Source organism: Drosophila subobscura, chromosome U (genome assembly GCF_008121235.1).
Source record: "Drosophila subobscura isolate 14011-0131.10 chromosome U, UCBerk_Dsub_1.0, whole genome shotgun sequence".
In the NCBI taxonomy this organism is placed as follows: domain Eukaryota; kingdom Metazoa; phylum Arthropoda; class Insecta; order Diptera; family Drosophilidae; genus Drosophila; species Drosophila subobscura.
In genome coordinates, this window is record NC_048534.1 from 10,429,645 (window position 1) to 10,448,055 (window position 18,411).

The following is an 18,411-nucleotide window of genomic DNA, read 5'->3' on the forward strand; positions in this document are numbered from 1 at the left end:
TTGGTGCGTTGTGGGTGTAGCGCGGTGTGTGTGGGCTTTAGGTGCATTGCGCTTGAAATATTTGGGCAAGGTCAGGGGTGGCAGAAAGGGAGCAGAGGTGGGAAATCAAAGGTTAAAGCTGGGGAGACTTTTTCAAATAGGTGAAAGGTGGTCATGGGTTCTGAGATGAAGACCTCACTTAGGGAACTCAGAAATCTGAGCGCTTTTTTGCTTGGTGAGCTTGAACTGGATTTCATTTGCTTGAAGTATAATTTAGGAATACTTGACTAAAGATAGTAGACACGATATCCCAAATGCAAGTTCATTCACCTTCTAATCCGGCTACTCCTCCGCCCCTAGATGACATCACTTCTCTGTTGGACCCTTTGTTCATCTGCAAACCAAGCTAAAAATGCACTCCACACACACATCACAATTACCGCCTGCCAACAGAGCGACGAATACTTAGCAGCGGCATTCATAAATTAGGGGAAGAGCCCAGAAATGGCATTCCACAAAACGCTAAGTACACACACACGCCCCCAAACCAGGCCCCAGACCAGCCAGGGTCTACGACTAGGTTGCAGGACACGGACTATGAGGGTAAGGAAATCAGGAAACGGAAATTGCGATGCGAAGCTGTGAATCGAACTGCGGAACAAGAGCCACGACATGGGTTATACATATATCAAGCGAGCGTTTGTCGACACCCTGCATGTGGGGATGGGACATTCGGATGGTTGAGATTTTTGTCTGCTGAAAAATATATTTTCTGCCATTTTTCCTCGTTTTTGGCTGCCGCAAAAACCGCATTTATTCAAGTGTCAAATAAATTCATAGTTTTTCGGCCCCCAAATAATCGGGAGGAAGACGAGGGCGTCGACTGTTGGCGTCGGCCAACTAATTAAGTCAAATGGGGCCATGCCAGAGGCTAAAAAACCCCAAAAACCGCCAAAAACTCATTCGAACTAAATGGCAGCGACGGAAAGTATGCAACGATTTTTCGGGGCCCAGCGACTCCAGAAAGTATGCAGCAATTTTTGGAAATGTATATGTGTGTGATGTGAGCTGTGTGTGTGTTGGCGCGATTGAGAGGGAACTTATGCTAATCACATTTAATTGCTTTTTAAGCGCACTTTCTGGCAGTTTAGCTAATTAATGTGACTCATACGCACTGTGATCCATGAGGACTGTTGCCTGGCAGGCTTTAATTCCCTGCGAGCGCAGTCGAGAGCTTAAATAAATAGCCAATAATAACAAAAATATTGCATGCGAATGGCGCCAGTTCGACCAGCAGCAGCAGCACCAGCAGGCAGCCTCTCCATGGCACATATGCCAAGATAAGAGCCTTGAAGGGCAGGCTGGGGTGTGGGTGTGGGCGCAGTCATTGTCAAAAAGTCAAACAATTTGAATTATGCTTTGCAATTTGTACATCCGTTTTGACTTCTTGGCCCAAAACAGTGCTTGGCCCCTTCTGCTGCTCCTGCACTTGGCTCCGAGTCCTTGCTGCCTTTTTATATATGAGGGAAATTATTGTTTGCTTTGTTTTCCGAGTGCCGTTGGCTATTCTGTTGGCTTTTATATGTTTTACGATTACTATTTGAGCATTCACATGTAATGCTCATTTTTATAACATTTTATTGTGGTTATTATTGCATTTGTGCGTGGATGATAAGTGTGGGGAGACAAAAGGAAATGGCTTGTGAAAAGTCAAGCGCTCATGAAGAGATTCGCTACAATTGCTAGAGCTCTGTGTAACAGAATTTAAAGATAAAATGTTGGCCAATATGAGAATAATCTTCTATTATCTGCATTCTTAACAAGAATCTCCATATAGATCTTTACAATTCTCAACCAAACAGTCGCTGATTGAGTCAAACATCTTCTGAGAAAACTCCTTTCTTTGCTGAGACATTACATCCCGCACTCCAGCATTTCTACACTCCCAGATACTGGCACTCTTCTCGTAATTCCCCCCATTAATTGCCTTGGCATTCCTTTGTAACGCTCTCTAATCTCTGACATATCGTTAAAGCGCATTGCTGGCAACGCCAACTGCCGACTGTTGACTAGCAGGATGCTTAAGGATGTTTATGCCAGGCACTGAATTTTAAGTAGCTACCAAAGAGGCTGGGCCTGTCGCAACCAGCAAAAAAAGAAGCCCCAGCGAAAAAAAAGAGTTGTCAAGTGAATTCGTGACAGGCAAGACAGAAAGACACGGCCAGGCGGAGGAGTAGAATGTCCTTTCCAAGCCAGGATTCGCCCCTTAAATGGCGCATGAAAATTAGCAAGTTGTCTGTCTGTGGTCTGCCATTATGCGGCACACTTTGAATGGCATTCCCACTTTTTTGATGGTTGAATTTCACGCTTTTTTGATCCCTCTCCCGTAGTGCTCGGATTCCCTTCTTCTTTTGATGGTTGGACATTTAGGGCTAAACGGATTAAGCGGTTTTTTAGTCAACAGTTAATTAGCAGTTTGTTGTTATCACAACGAATTTTTGTCTGTTTGGCAGAGTAAACTTTTTGGCCATAAAAGTGCAATCAGCGGCTAAGTTATGTCCAGGGGGTGGGTGCCACACATGTCCGGACGCCACCTGTTAGACGCCCTGCGGGCACAATAATGCCCATAAAAAATGACTAACGATTAAGCCAGAAAGGAGAGCATAGCCAGAGCCAGAGCCAGAGCCAGAGCCAGTCCCGGCCAGGACCCGCAGCAGACGGCAAGTGTCGTTTTGAAAAATTCAAATCTCGTTGCCAATAAAAGCCAATAAAACTCGTAAAATAACTCAAACAAAAAATGTTTGCTGGAAGCGAGGAAGCGCCACCGATGCTCCCTGATGCTCTGTTCGTTCAAGTGTTTTGTGTCGCAATGTTGCGGTGGCCATAACAATCGAGAGGAAATGCTTTTTGTGGGGTACTTCCGATTCCGGCGGGTTAAAGTTCATCTGCAGAGTTTGCCATTTCCCTGCCACTGCATTTAGACAGTTTTCCAGCTGCACTTCAGGCACACCAAACATACTCGTGTGTACATATATATTTATAGCCCAGTCAGCACAGGGGGCAGAGAGTTGCATAGACGACTCATGGCCCAAAATAGATTTGCAATTGGATGTGGCACGGCGTCTACACCTGTTGGGAATATGTCGTCAGCAAATGTTGACTGGCGGCGTCTTTTGTCATTAAAAAAATGTGCAAAAGTGTATCCGGGCATGTTTTGAATGTACTTGAAGTAAAAAATATGTTAATTAAGTTATCAATTGAGCAGCAGCATAATTTAGACTTTTACTCACACTCTGCGAAAGTGAAGGGAGAATCCGAAGAAGACCAGGAAGGCCGCAACGGAAGACACTGCGTGGCACTGAGTCTTTTATCTTAATAAATTCGGATCAATTGGTATCCGAAATTGAGCCAACTAAACAGGAACACAGAGCTCTCATCATCTGCTTTCCAGACTTAGCCACTAGCGTTTCCAATCCACAATAACCTTTTGAGTCATTCGAACAGGATTTGCATCAATCAAATGGTGTAATTGCTGTTTGCCAGTTGGGGCACAAATCAAGGCATTGGCAACAGTTAAACTTTCACATCATGTGCGCTGTGCCCTGGTTTCATAGAATAACTATCCATCCATCCATCCATCTATATCTGTTCCCATCCCCATGCAAAACAAGAAAATCAAAGAAAACCCAAAAGCAGGCGCAGTTCAATTGCAGCTACCGTTGAATGCAAATTGAAAAATGTTTTCGCTTGTTTTCTCTGCCTTTTGTTGTATCTGCAATGTGGAAAACGCATTTTGAATGCAGACAAGACGACTGACCGACAGTCAACAAAGCACAAAGTCAAGCAAATGAAATTAATATGCGGATAGTGTCTGCCTAAGTCGAGGTTCGAGGTTCTTATGGACATTCCCCCCTGACGCACTGGCCGATATTTGAACTGCATTTAGTTCTTCGAGGCAGACATTTTCCTGGCGCTATCGCGATGCCAAATACGCGGCCAGGCAAAAAATCGCCAGCCCCTGGCCCTCTGACAAAACCAAATAAAAATATAAAACTACAGCACAAAAAAAGGATAAAATACTACAATGTTCGGGACGAAGGAATATTCAAACGTTTTCGCATCCTGTCAGAGGACGCCAGCGAGCAGCAAAAACAATTTCGTACATTTAAATGCCAGCATAAACATTGTGGAGGGCAGGGCACGGACTTGGGCTCCAGCTCGAAGAGACAGCATTGCCCACACCATAAATGGTGACTTCCCCCAAAAAGAAAAATATTGTCTAAAGCGAAATGTGTCTTTGTTTTGCACTTCTCTCCAAGCGTGGCGAACAAAACACATAAATCTCGGCATATGTGCATTAAATTGCTCGCACAAATCCTCTAAAGCATTTCTAAAACATACTTTAATTGCCACTTTAGTTTTTTCAATTGCTGCCAGAAGTCTGGTTGGGGTTTCGGTTAATTTACACCTCCACAGAATGGCTCTGTTCTCTCTGTTCTTCGACAAAACTTAATGACCTGAAAACTTTTCGATAATGTGGGTGACTCTCTCTCGCTTCATTGTGTGCGTCTGCACTGTGCGGGCTTAGGAAATTATCAACTCGACGCCTTCACACACAAAAAGAAGAACGAGGAGAAATGTGGGGAAGGTAATTTCCAGGAAAACGATTAGAAATTCCTGTTCGGCATTAAACACAAAGAAAAAAGCCAAGGGGTTTTCGGGTTGACAAAAAAGTAGTGAAAGATAAGGCTGACTGGCAAACATATTAGGGCTAAGAGTGAAGCTTGCCAGGATTAAGTGTGGCCAAATAGCTGAGAGGTGTTTTAGGAATAAATTGAAGTGCCTTTAGGCTATGTTGAAAACATGGAAATGCAGTTGCAATACTGGTAAATATATGATATTATAAACGCTTAAATGTTATCCTCACATTGGTTACTTTTTAGTTACTTTCCCTTGAGCAGCACACACACTTGGAGCCATTCGGTTTGCCACTATAAAAATAAAAACTGCGGTTTGCCTGCCAAGGCAAGTCAACCCTTTCCCATGTCAGCGCTCTGTCCAGCAATTTGGCAAAAACCAAGTAAAGGCCACGTGACTAACATAACCAAATACAGTTATAGCCGTGCGGAGTGCTCGACGAAAATGTTTTGTTTGGCAAAAATCAAGATGTGTGGCGTCCTCCACGCTTTTTGTTGCCTCTCCTCGGGCTGTTGAAGAACTGTTGGCAACATGGGGGGCATCCCATCCTAGCCGAGTGGTCCTGCACTCGTACTCGTATGTTTATCTTTGGCCTGGCCTTTGTCTAGCTGAAGTGGTGCTGGAATGCCGCTGGAATGGGGCTGCTGGCTCGTTGGAGGCTGGGCCTTGTTGTCCTTTGGCGCTGTTTGGGCAATAAATAAACGTTTAGTTGGGTAGCGGAAACAGGGCGACAGCAACAGCAGTTCCACCCCCTGCAGTGGAGAGAGCCTTGCAGAGAGCGAGCTTGTTTTTGCCGCTGGCAGCACGTGCTGCTGTGGTCAACGTGTGGCTCGCATGGTTGTCACAGTTTTTGTTGCTCTTCTCTCCCGCTCGCTCGGCGGTTAACTAACTCTCGTCCGACCTTCGAGCCGTAGCCCTCCATTAATAGCAGCGTAATCGGTGCTCAATTAACACGGTCGGGTATCCTCCTACAGTGTTGCCTACGCTACACTGTGAGAAAGTTTGTGTTGAATTGCACACAGGATTCGAAATCTGTATAAATTTTAGCAGAAAAGCCCAACCATCTTTGACTGTGGTTCGAGCATCGTTGCTTGAGTTAACTTCAGACTGTCTTTAATTTCCTTAAATAAATGTTCCTTTCTTCAAGTGCACGCACAACATTGTGGCCTTTATTTAACATGCATTTATTAGGAATTTATTAGCACTGGTTACATTTTTACATCGCACATTTTTGCACTTGCATACAATTTTTACACTGGCGCCACTCGTTTCATAACTCAGACAAAGTATCCACTCAGGATGAGTAGAGCCGAGCAGGGACACCATGCACGGTGTGTGTGTGTGTGTGAGTGTGTGTTCTGGAGGGTTCCACTTATTCTGATTGGCATCGATATGCTCTCCGAAGATGTCCTTGCATGTGCTAAAACCTGTTGACCATTTGCATTCATTTAACTCGAGCAGCTCTCCAAGCAGCTCTCCCTTGAGTCGCTGGAGAAAGACTTTCCCGTTTGCCCTTCTGCTCTTGGAGCTTTTGCACTTTTTACTGCCTCATTTAAATTCTAATTTTATGACTGCGTTTATGCTTTTGTCGAAAGGCAAACCCATCTATTTATATATCTTCTCTCAGATCTGCCTGCTCCTTTTTCCTATTGCATATGCATTCATACTCGTAATTGGGGTTGGGAAATTGATTGTTGCACAGATTGCCATCGGGTATACCTTGAGGCAATCGGTTTCATGTAGAGAACATTTCATTAGAGCAGCAAAAACAGTATTAAAATATACAAAAAATATAAAACTAGTGAGGTTAGTCATTGTTGTGGAGCGTAGCTTAGAGATTGGAGATTACCAAAGTCTGAAATCGCTTTGGAAATGAGTTCGCAGATTAACATCTACTGAAAGCATTTTTATGCATGAACTTGAACTCTGTGAATCCAAAGGCAGTGCATTTATGCAATTGGATAGGGAATGGCATTAATATTATTTATTGAATCAAAATCTAGTCTGCAGAATTACAATCTAAAGCGCTTGTTTTCAGTGAAAACTTTTCGCATTCTGTAAACTGCAGATATCTGTAGCCCATGCAGGCTCATAAAATTTCTCTATTATATTTATTGTAAAATAAATTTTCATCTCTTCAAATATAACTTCTGTAAAATGTAAATATATACATAAATGTTTTTGTTCCAATTATCATTATCAATAATCATTTCAAATTATGAAATCTGCTGATTAGATCAAAGGTTTTGCAGCAACAAATATATTCCCACAGCTGCACAGATCTCCTAATCACTGACTTAAAGTAAATCTTCAGCACAAATTCCAGCCTATGCCTCTATATACATATGTAAGATGGAGCACCCACAGTCGTGTTCCCAGCATGTTCCCCAAAACCACGTGCTCACATAAATCTTCCAGCACTGTTCATTTTTTTCGCGGGCCAAACCGAAAACTCTGGACTCGCATGCGGGCACGTGAATATTCCAAAAAATTTCAAAACCAGAGAACATTAGAAGAGAGAGAGCAAAAGAAAGAGAGAGAGAGAGAAATGCAGCAACAAAAACACAGAGAAAGCTCTGCGACTGCTGCTGCTGCTGCGTTTGCTTCTGCTGTGACGCTGACGACGAATATTTGCCGAAGAGTCGACCGCCCAGACGAACGCCAAAGTCAGTGTAGAAATCGGGGGTGTGGGGGATCGTTTGTACCGTTTGTGCGATTGTCGTTCGCTTGGAGCGCAGCCAGTTGGAATTGCAAGCGACGAAAAATGGGAGAGCACCAGAGAGAGATAGAGAGAGAGAGAGTGGGGAATGAATGAGCGTGGGGAGGGGCGGTGGGCGATGGGACCGACCCCAATGCTCTGACGATGACGACACAAAAAGCAGCGAGACGACTGCGACGACGACGACAACGACGACAGAGATAGAGACAGAGACAGAGAGAAGCAGCGTTCGAGGGCCTCTGGTGCGCTTTTTGGCAGCCCGTGCGAGCAGTCGTCAGTCAGTTGGCCAAGAAACTGGTAGCGTCTGGTGTTGCGAGCCAACAAAAGGCTGGCAGCCATCACCGGACCGGACCGGGGCTACACGGCCCCGGGAACCGGGACCGGGACGGACCCTTGGCCACCGGTTCTGACTGCGGATTGTGGACTGCCAATTGAGTTTGAGTTTGAGTTTGAGTTTGAGCGACGCGTAGCCAGCCAAGAAAAGTGGCCAACAACAACTGGCCCTTACCCCCTGGCCATGCCACTGAGGCTGAAGGTGGCCCAAAGAAGACATTGCCACGCAGCCAGGATGTGGAGTGAAAGCAGTGCCAGTGCCAGTGGCAGTAGCAGCAGCAGCAGCAGCGTAATTTTTTTGGCCGCACTCGCCATTTGATTAGCCAACTCAAACATCAGGGCCAAGATCGAGCAGGGCCAAACAGCAGTTGATGGCCAATTGACAGCTTCGCAGACACGCAGACCCACACCGCACGCGATTGGACACACGGATGGACCGCACAGAGGACCCCACCATCTGGATGCTCTTCCACGTCCGTCTCGACCATACAGCAATCATACAGAAATAACATCAATTAAAAGAAGAAGAAGGAGGAGCATCGTTCCGCAACACCAACAACCAGTTGCTGCTGTGGTGCAAAAGTGTGTCCAAAGTGTGTGTGTGTGTGTGTTTTGTGTGTGTTGAAATGTGTGTGGACTGACCAACATGCGGTGCCAAAAAGAGTGCCAGAGAAGGAGGCCTGGCTCGGACCCAACCAACAACCAACAAAAAAGTGCAACTGGACAGGAACAACAACCAACCTTTGGCAATGTTGATTGTTTCAACGGACCAGACTTAATGCAATGAATCGTCCTGGACCATCAGCACGTCAACGGAGCCAGGCAAATGCCAGCGAAGCCTCAAAGGATAAACATCATCCACAGAGAGGCACAAAATAATAATAACTAAAGTTATAAACATTTCAAAATAGTGAACGTAGTGCTTAAAACTCTCTATTCTATATATAAACAATAATCAAATATAATTTAATCACACATAAAATACTCAACTGAAAGCAATAACTTATAAAAAATACTTAATCCCCGCAACCACTATAACTACAACGTTATTGACACTTAATCAACTTCTATAAATAAAAACACTAGAACAAAGAATACTCTTAAACTCTTAGTGAAATATATAATACAAATCTGGTTACATCGAATACGTGGTAATGACCAGCACTTGTAGACAATTATTTGATCGATTAAAATCGAACCTAAATTCAATCGGCACGAGGAACTTCTCTGGTCTCGTCGAGCATAAGATTATATGACACGCCATGCTACAGCTGGACCGTTGGAACGAGTGGAGCTGAACATAGTGGAGAGGAGTGGAGAAATGGAGAACATCCGAGCTAGAAAGAGTGCCAGAATAATGGTGAGTAAAAAGGGATTCTGATAACAATTTTAGGTGCATGAGGGAGTGGGAAAAGCATAAGAGAGACTCACAGAATAGAGACTCAAAATAGAAGAGAATCAGGAAAATATATTAGAGTCTGATAAACAAGAGAGATGACTGCCATGACTGACTTAAGTCAGAGTTGAACCACTAAGGTATATTTCTAAAGCAAACTTAATGAATAGAAAAGATACATGGAATATCAAATGGATTTATCTAGTTAATTCTATTTCATTGAAATAAATCAATAATAGATTTTATATACAGGAGAAGACGAATGCAGAATTAAATTCTTATCAAGTATGAAAGAAAGTAAATACGAGATTCATCTTTAGAGATCGAATGCATTTCTGCAAGAAACATACTCCAAACTCTTAACAGCCAATAAATGCATAAAATAGTTTAGAGTTATGAAATCATTCTAGAGGAATATTTTGTAGTTTCTATATATTTAATAAAAACGTAAAAATTTAAATTATTTATTACACCACAATATGTAGATATTTAAATTTCATTCCAAAACAAGTATTTCTCGTATTGCCAATATGTAGATATTTAAATTTCATCGCAAAACATTTACTGTCATTTAATCTACGCTTTTCTAAGGCCAAGCCTGCCACCCAAAGCTTATGATAACCTTTCAACCGAACACACATACACAGCAGCCACCTCCACGTTTCTCACACGCCAAGACCAGCTGTTGCCACATGGTGATAATCGTCCACCAAAAGAGTGAATTCTCATCCTCAAGACCCAGAAACCCCGCATAGGAAGAGCTCACAGAGCCACATCCTGGCGCCACATAAATAAGGCCGAGTGCAGTGCAGAAATGACAACGAAAATGTTAAATGCGCCATAGGGGGGCGTGTCCGGAGAAGAGTCATCCAACATCTAGTCAGACTCCCAAACGAATTTATAGGCGGGGCCCCAAAAATGTTAAAGACCTCGCTCCCACGACAAGGGCTTCGTACTGGTAGACCAGCAGCCTCCTTCGATCTCTATCACTGCCTGCCTTTATGGTTCAATGAACAGAGGCAAGGGATGAGTTAAAAGTGCGGGAAAGGGTCTCAGACTGAGCTCCACACCAAGAGCCATGACCACATTACCTTCCCCAAACATTTGCCGCAAGATGAAACGAAAATCATATATCAGAAATTAATCTCATAGATAGATTACTTTTTTATGACTGTGCAACCAAAAAAAAATGAGCGCCAGAACACGCCAGAGTACATTGTACTTTGGACAATTAATTTTGGTTAAATATCCGAGTGTCTGCCTGCCTTTGTAGTTCTCATTCAGTGCCATTAAATTTCATAGTTTTTGAATGTTGAATTCGAAATTTTAAATTCCCAAATTTATGACTGTCTGCAGTGCGGAGGAACACAACAAGTCCCAACAATCAGAAAGTTGTACAAAAAGAGATTTACGAGCCATTAGAACAATTAAAAATCTTTCAACCTCTCCCATAGTTAATTGGCCGGAAAGCGGGGAAATACTCACTCTCTCTTTCCCGAGGCAGAGCCAAAAAATTAACACGAAATTTAATTGCCAAGGACTTAGGGCAGGACACTCCGGGCATTCCTTAATGTTTCCACATTAATTTTGTCTTCACTTGGTTTCAGTTTTTTCCTGCTGCCCTTCTGCTGGCAATGGTCGAACATTTTTTTGTGCTGTCCGTTGAAAAGGAATTTGTTGACACCAACAATGTTTCGGACATCCTGGCAAATAACTCTCTTTTTTCGGGGTATCCCATTTCTTTCACTCTTCTTCTTTTTCTGTCCGTTTGCCCGGAAATTGGCAACTAAAGCAAACGCAGTCAAGTCCAAGGCATTGTGTCTTTTCTCCTTGACTGGCTGCATATGTCCGGCCAACAAAAGGCTCTCTCCCCGGCTACCTGCTCTGTCCCTTTATCTGTGCTTCCGCCAGAGATAGGGATTCAAATTCCGATTCCCATTTTGCATTTCGCTGTGCAATGAAAGGCTTGAAGATTTATGGCCTGCATTGATTTTATTGATGGCCCGCGAAGGACATTTTTAAACGCCAAGTCGAGCAATTAAAACTAATTGAATTGCCAGTGAGAAATTGTTTGTCAAAGAACATTAAATACAAATTCCCAGCCAAGAATTTAAGTTGTACATCCTTTAGGCTCTGCCCACTTCCTTCCTTTCCACTTTGTGTCTGATTCAGTTTTGCCGACAGTCGAAAACCATAATTCTCAATGGCCTAGACAGGCGGCAAATAAAACAAACAAACAGATAAATCGCCAAATTATGATTTCAGTGGTGCTCCGCGTGGTCCTCCTGCAGTCATCAGTGCCGCCCAGAACTTTGTCTGCCCTTTGGTCCAGTATTCCGTATCCAGCCAGTAATGATTTACTCTATTTGCATATTTTTGCACTTATAAAAATGCACAAACGATTTTTCATTCTCATTTTTCTTAAAACTTATTAGTGCGCCCGCTCGGCCATCCTTTGAGCGGACATTCTTCTTTCCATATTTTTTTGTCCAAGTTTTTCATTTCGTTTTCTTTTTGATTCTTTTTTTATAATGATGGTCCAGGCCTTTGTTATTTATTTGTTATGCATTTTGGTCCGCAACTTTGTCCAGCACTGCGTATACGTTATGTGCTCTGGGGTGTGGCGTTGGGGTTGCAGTTTTCTCCTCCTTCATTACGTATACGCCGCATTGTCGCAGTTCGCAGTTGGCAGCGCCTACCAGTCTGAGAGAAAGCCTGCAGTCAGCAGCCACCAGTCAACACTTAAGAGATGTTCCATCTTCCAAGACATGTTCCGGGGTGGGGGCTCTTTTTATTCTTTCTGAAAGGGTTTACTGGTTGTACTCTGCCAGAGGGTATTCCGACTTTGAATAAATGTTTGCTAGCTTAGCGACCCCTCGATTTCCCTCGTTTTTTAGTAGCCTAAAAACTGCTCTAAACAAATTCTCAGAAGATCTTTTCGAAGTCATCACAAGCATTCACAGAATTTCTAGCAGAGTTCTTCAAATTATAGCGTATCCCAACTTCGCTGTGGCAGCCTTGGATCTACGCCTTCTTTTGCTTCCTTTTTGTATTCCTTTCCTGTTTGGCACCATCACTGGGCCCATTCCGGCCCTCTGCGCCTCTGGAAGCCAAAAATCCCAAGCAACATAAACATCAACAAACGTGGCCAGCAGTCGGCATATTCTGCTGCCAAGATTTTTAGCAGCTTTGGCAACGCATCCTGCGGAATGTGTGTGTGTGTCTGTGGGGTGGATGCGGGGGGCTGTGGCAGTAGCGTGGCCAGGGGTCGCGTGTCTGGCAACGGATCGAGCCGGTGGCGCCTCTAACTTGGCAATCTCATTATGATTTTAATTGCTGACGCACATTTTTGACGAGTTGCCCAGTATTTCTCTCGCTCGGAAAACGTCATCGTGGCTGCTCGATTGTTGTTGAATTGGCCAAACAACAAAATTCTTGGCCAGACATTTGCTGGCACTTGCCAACAGGTGTCCAATTATCATTATGATTATTGTATGTTTATCAAATTTATGTGCATACAACCAGATAATGACGTTTGATTGGCCTTTGGCAAGGCCGTTTCAGCATGCCGGTTGGCCAAATGTCAACGTCTTGTAAAATTTATTGGCCAATATTCAACGAATTTTTTGTTTTTTGAGTCTGTCTTTCTCTTTCTCTCTCTCTCTCTCTCTCTCTCTTCTGTTTGGTGGTTTTGGCAGACAGTTAATATTCAAAGATTTGTTTGCCAATTTCCCGATTCCGTTTCCGAATCCGAATTTTCATTATATCTTTCTATTGCTCTTCATTTTCTGTTTTATTTTGATTGACTTTCAGTTTTCATCAGATTTCAAGACGAACGCATCGCTGACATTTGTGATTTCTGAGTCACATTTTCCTTTTTGAGTCATCCCACTGCCATTTGAGCTGTCCAGCTGTAGTCAATAAAGCAAAACAACTTGAGCGATTTTTGTACACATAAATCCACACAGAAAAGCGTTTGCTGCTGTTCCAAAATGTACACAAAATAATCATTAAAATTTTGCTTGTTTCTCTCTTCTCCAGTTCTAGAATTTTCATTCACTGAAAAATATTATTGGTTCGATGTTTACAAAAGGGGAAATAAATATGACTTTTGTTTGAATTAAAATTAGTTTAGAAACACGACCACTGGCAGTGCTGCCCGTCTAGTAGCAAAATTTATAGATCCTTAACTATTATTATCGTAAAGATCATGATCCAAGTACTTATTTCAATAAAATGTCAGCTTAAATTAGCATAAATTGTGTTGAAATTTCAGCACGAAAGCATGATCTATGACATAATCAGCAACCTTCATTATGTACCCTAGTACAACCCAATTGGGACCCTGAATTTGTTGCTTGCAACATTATCAGGTAAATAAACTGCAGTCTTACTGCAGATCTCAAGGTTCATTTGTTTACCATGAGCACACACACAGGCACAGAAAACGTGCAAATTAACGAAAAATTTTCTAATTAAAGCTAAGAAAAGCGAACACTAATTACAATTTGTGCCGCATCGCCCTATAGACTATAGACACAAAAACCACAGATTCAGACAGATGGAAGGAAGAGGCAACAACAAAATCAGACCGAGCGAACAGACCACAGTGCCACACGAAATACATTTTCGATGAAGCAACTGAAATAGATTAAAACGAAAAACGAAATACGAAATATACAACCAGATGCATTTGTATCTGTAAATGTATCTTTTGCAGCGTTCGCTCCACGAGTGGATGTAGTATTAGTTGTGTCCACAAAAATAGACGCAGCGGCGACGCTTTCAACGCGTCTTTGCCCGCGTCAATTGCGCGTCATCGCAACTCAAAGATCCAAGAACACATACGAGAGCCAGTCTAAATACCTATTTATATATGGTATATAACACAGTTTCCCCTTGCCGCAGCCCCATTACCGCACCACCCGGAGGGATACATAAGGGCAGGCGACAGTTCTGCGCAATTTTCTCGGACTTTTCTTTTCGGCTCGGCTCTTGACGGTTTTATCGCTTTTTGCGCCTTTCGCCTTCGTCTTCGATCTTCTTCGGGCCGCCCGTCAAGTGTGTCCGAAAATAGCAAGGTAAATGTACAAATTCTACACGGCAAGAGCGAGGCAAAATCAAGAAAATTCAGCCAGAAAAAAAATTGTAGAAAAATACAAGCAACCAAAATGCCGACTTTTAGCTTCTAGAACAAATAAATAAAAGCAATTTTCCCTCGGAAAAACATTGAAAAACAACAAAAACAACAACAGCAAAGTGAAAAGATCAGAAACAACAAAAGTCCCAAAAAAAAAGAACGAAAAAGAAATAGGAAAAACGATTTAGACAGCGAAATTTGTTTAAAACGTCAAAGACTTTCGTACTTTTTGCGCTGTCCGTGAGACGATCCATCGTTATGGCTACGATCTATATAGAAATCTGAGTTATTAATTCGTTCCGTCTGAATGCTGTATAATAGAGGATTTTCTTAAGAAAAAAGGCAACAAATTTAACATAATAAAAAAATTATTATATAATTTTTCTAAATATTTAATGAGCACATTCCTTGGGTCACTCGTTCGGTACAAATTGTTTTATGATATTGTATTATCTATGGTAAAGTGAATGAGATCATATATGAAGAGAGAAGGCTATAATAAATCATTTAGAAGGTTACTAAATCCCTCAAAGGTGTCAAAAGTCTCTGTAATTTCGTACAAAAATCCTCAAAGATGCTGATGGAATTATGGAAAGAATTTCTTTCTGAAGAATCTAACGCAAGCCCAAGTCAAACCTTTTGAAATAAAGATCCAGATAAACTTTAACCTTTTCCACGATTTCTTTAAATATAAAAACTTACTTTAATTTCGTTAATGTTACAATAGATCCAATGATAAGTTAGATAAACCACAAGAGCAAATACCCAAAAGAGCCATTCACTTACCTAATTTACATTTTCACACACTTCAGAGCAAAGAAAATTGTCGCCCATGTTCTAGAGTGAATAATGAATATGAAATCACCATAAACAAAAATAAATGCAGGGATAATTTGTCATAATTTGGCAATGATTAGGCTCATAAATTGACTCAACCAAGTTGGAGCAGCTGCCTCAAAGGCAATTAGGAGCACGTGTTGGCCTAGCCTACCCCAATAGAACCATCTTACTGGAGCAGTTCCGATAGCCATAATTCAATTAACACGTGCATCGGTAATGAAAGAGAGAGGGGAGTAAAACTCGGCATTTTCTGGAATGAGTAACATTTGTGGTGGGCCGCAATTGGCAGCTGTTCAATAACACAATTCTGTGACGTCAAGACCATCGACCATCGACCAACGACCTGACCTTAGGCAATGCGAGAACTCTCCCGAAGTCATTCAGCGATGAAGAGGATGATGATGATGAGGATGAGCATGAGACTTTGAGGCTGATTCCGATTCCGATGCTGATCGAAGCAGACAGTGTGTCTGGGGCCGGCATCTCGAAAACTTATTGGCAAAACTCCATGATCATAAATTATGTCAGCTTTCGTTTTGTTTACGCATCAGGCGTTTGGCAGGGCCCCATCGGCAGGTGGCGCTTTAATTGCATTGTAGCATCGTTATTCGGAAAATACTCAGAGCGGTATGGGGGAATCCCCCTTTGAGCGAGCCGCTTGCCAAGATTCTGCATTACGCAATAAAGTTCATTGCCATCCCGCCATCTCTCAGATGCTTTCTTTCTTTCATTTCATTTCATGTCTTTTTTTTGGAAGCGAGCGTGAGAAAAATTCTAGTCAAGATTTTGGCAAGCTACCATCTTGGCAGAGGCCCATTACCCATTCCACCTCCACAACACCACGGTGGCACAGTGGCCTAGGTCTATAAAAACGTGAGATAAGAATAGATGATGGAGGGATACGGAAAAAGGGAACCAGATGCTAGCTGACACTGAAATTAGAGATAAGAGATTCGAATTTGTATATGTATTTATCTGAATTTGATAGGTGGACTCTGGAGAAGGAGGTGGACACTGATTTACTGATACTTTCTGCAGGGTTTCATAGTTGTAATATTTGTAATTAAATCACTCTTTAATGCTGCAAACTCTCCCTGCTCCACTGTACTCCTCCTAATGGGTGTCCTAAATTGCTGACTTATCTGGTGCCTGGCCCCCAACTAATGTGTTCCATTTCTCTTCATCTTTTGTCGTTGCAGCCGACAAGGCCCAAAGGAAACCTCGTTGGACAATTGGGGAGTTTATCCAGGCAGAGAGCCAAACTGAAACTATCAGAGGCCTGACCAACCAATGGCAGTTCAGTGCGGAATTGAAGCCTGATGCAAAGGGGAACTGCGGGCGGGGTAAGCACAGGGCCAGCACAATCGGCGCGCAAATGCATTTGGCAACATATCAAGCTGTCCAGGAAGTTGCACACTCACTCACACGCTGCACGGGGATTGGTGCCAATAATTCTCTGGCCTGCCTCGCTCACATGCGCATGGAAAGACGTTTAAGTAATATATCAACCATACGCCTGTTGGCCGGGCACCGAGTCCTTGCCTCCACGACCTCTTAAGTGTGTGTGTGAGTGTGCCGAGGACGACGAGGCTTGCCAACTGCATTGCAGGCCCGTTGCGATTCAACTTGTGCCTGTGGCGAGCCCCGACCCGAGGACTCCCCACCCAACCATCCCCCCAACACGAACGATGAGTCCTTTGCAGGCAGCGCATTGGCTGCAGGACGACTGGCGACAGAACGACCAATCGCAACAGAGCTTGTGCGCACTATCCCGGCCGCCCTGCAGGCCCCCCACTGGCACGAGTCACGGCAGCAGGACGAGCCAGAGGACTCAAGCTGATTGCACTATCCAACATTTAAACGAAATACTTAGTTACATAAAATATTGTAGTTCTTTAGTCGTAAGTCACATGCCCAAGCCTACGCCCCCGAAACACCATCAGCACGGGGGGCGTGAAAAAATTAGTTTATATTTATCTTAGAGTTTCAAGCAACTTATATAAAAATATAATGAAGATTTCACGAAATGCGTAAGAAAAAAAAGGAATAAAACCGGCAAAGCTCCAGAGCGGCAACCAAAAGTGTTTTTGTTTTTTATTTATCACCAAATGAGTTTTGTGGCTTTACAGATCATCACCAATCTTCACCCGACCAGATGGGATAGTGCGGATGCTTGTAAACCGTATTCTTGGTCTTCTCATTGCGCCATCGCAGATGTTTTACCACCAAAAACGATTGGATGAAGAAGACAGCCATATTGACGGCCAGGAGGCTGTAGTTCTTGGGTATAATAACCACCGAGTAGCGGGACCAGATCAAGCCAGTTACCGCCAGGGAGCCGCATTGATTCAGCGAAATATTCTGAGCAGGGCGACTCAATGTGTCGCCTAAACCAGCCGCTACTAGGCCCTAAAAGTACAGCATTTATATGGTGTTCAACCCATATTATAGTTTGTTACTTACCCACTTAAAGAGCGGAGCCCAAAAGAAGACGGTGCGCGGTCCTAACGAAAGAGTTTTAGATCACTTATGGATCATTTACAGCACATATTCGACTCACCCGCTGGTGACTGCCACAACGGCTGAGCACTTTTGGGCACAAACTTGTCTACGCTGAGAATGACAACATTATATAATTTAGACAAAGGTCCCGTGCCCTTGGACATAATTGAATAATGATCAAAAAGTTGTAAATTTTTAAAATTTCGAATTTAGAGCCTGACTTATAGTCTTGGCTTTGTGACACAACTGTTTGACTAACTGTTTGAAGGGATAATACTTGATAATACAAAGGAGTATTGATGTGGAAATGTTTTTGGGCCGATTCATTGCACAGAAGTTCAAATCAAAGAAGATAGCTGTCAAGCTCTAAAATACTTATTTATGGAGATTACAATGCTGTTATTTAGGGTTATCGAGCTTGTCCACCAATTGGTCAAAATGTGTGCACGTAATCTATATTTTCCATTACTGCATGCTCCACGGAGTCCGAGGGAATGTTCGTATTGAAACAAGCCTTCTTAAAGGTTAAACAAGTGGAATTCTTAAGCAGCCAGAAAGTAAATTTTTTCTCTAATTTTTGACCTTGCTTCGAGTTGTCATAGGCCTGTTCCAGTTTATTCCTCGAGTTTGCATACTGTCCACATGTGTAGTTCATAAAACTAATGTTTGTGGCCCCAAGACTACTGTCTACAAGAGCACAAAAACCTCAAACGAACGGCAGAGTTTCAACAATAAAGTAGAGTTTAATTCCCATACACTATATATGTAAATATATATTGCTCAAATGAAAGAGTATGTGATGTA

At 42.8% G+C, this 18,411-nt stretch overlaps 1 protein-coding gene and 1 long non-coding RNA gene across 2 annotated transcripts; one reads left to right on the plus strand and one right to left on the minus strand.

The window, feature by feature from the left end:
• Positions 1 to 7,651: 7,651 nt before the first annotated feature.
• On the plus strand, positions 7,652 to 17,180 carry LOC117901554. The gene is made up of 2 exons (XR_004649324.1): positions 7,652 to 9,089; positions 16,305 to 17,180. It is a non-coding gene; the product is annotated as an uncharacterized LOC117901554 (long non-coding RNA).
• On the minus strand, positions 17,168 to 17,854 carry LOC117901551 (mitochondrial pyruvate carrier 2). The gene is made up of 3 exons (XM_034812348.1): positions 17,666 to 17,854; positions 17,569 to 17,609; positions 17,168 to 17,514 (listed from the first exon to the last, which is right to left on the minus strand). Exons 1-3 carry the CDS (start codon positions 17,769 to 17,771, stop codon positions 17,239 to 17,241), a joined length of 423 nt encoding a protein of 140 aa, XP_034668239.1. The 5' UTR covers positions 17,772 to 17,854; the 3' UTR covers positions 17,168 to 17,238.
• Between the last annotated feature and the right edge of the window lie 557 nt (positions 17,855 to 18,411).

Excerpts from the sequence above, each read along its gene's own strand:
- LOC117901551 (XM_034812348.1), bottom strand. The coding sequence starts at position 17,771 with ATGTCCAAGGGCACGGGACCTTTGTCTAAATTATATAATGTTGTCATT. Across the intron at positions 17,610-17,665 it reads GTTGTGGCAGTCACCAGCGG|GACCGCGCACCGTCTTCTTT; the intron begins GTGAGTCGAATA and ends CTCTTTCGTTAG. Across the intron at positions 17,515-17,568 it reads GGGCTCCGCTCTTTAAGTGG|GGCCTAGTAGCGGCTGGTTT; the intron begins GTAAGTAACAAA and ends CTGTACTTTTAG.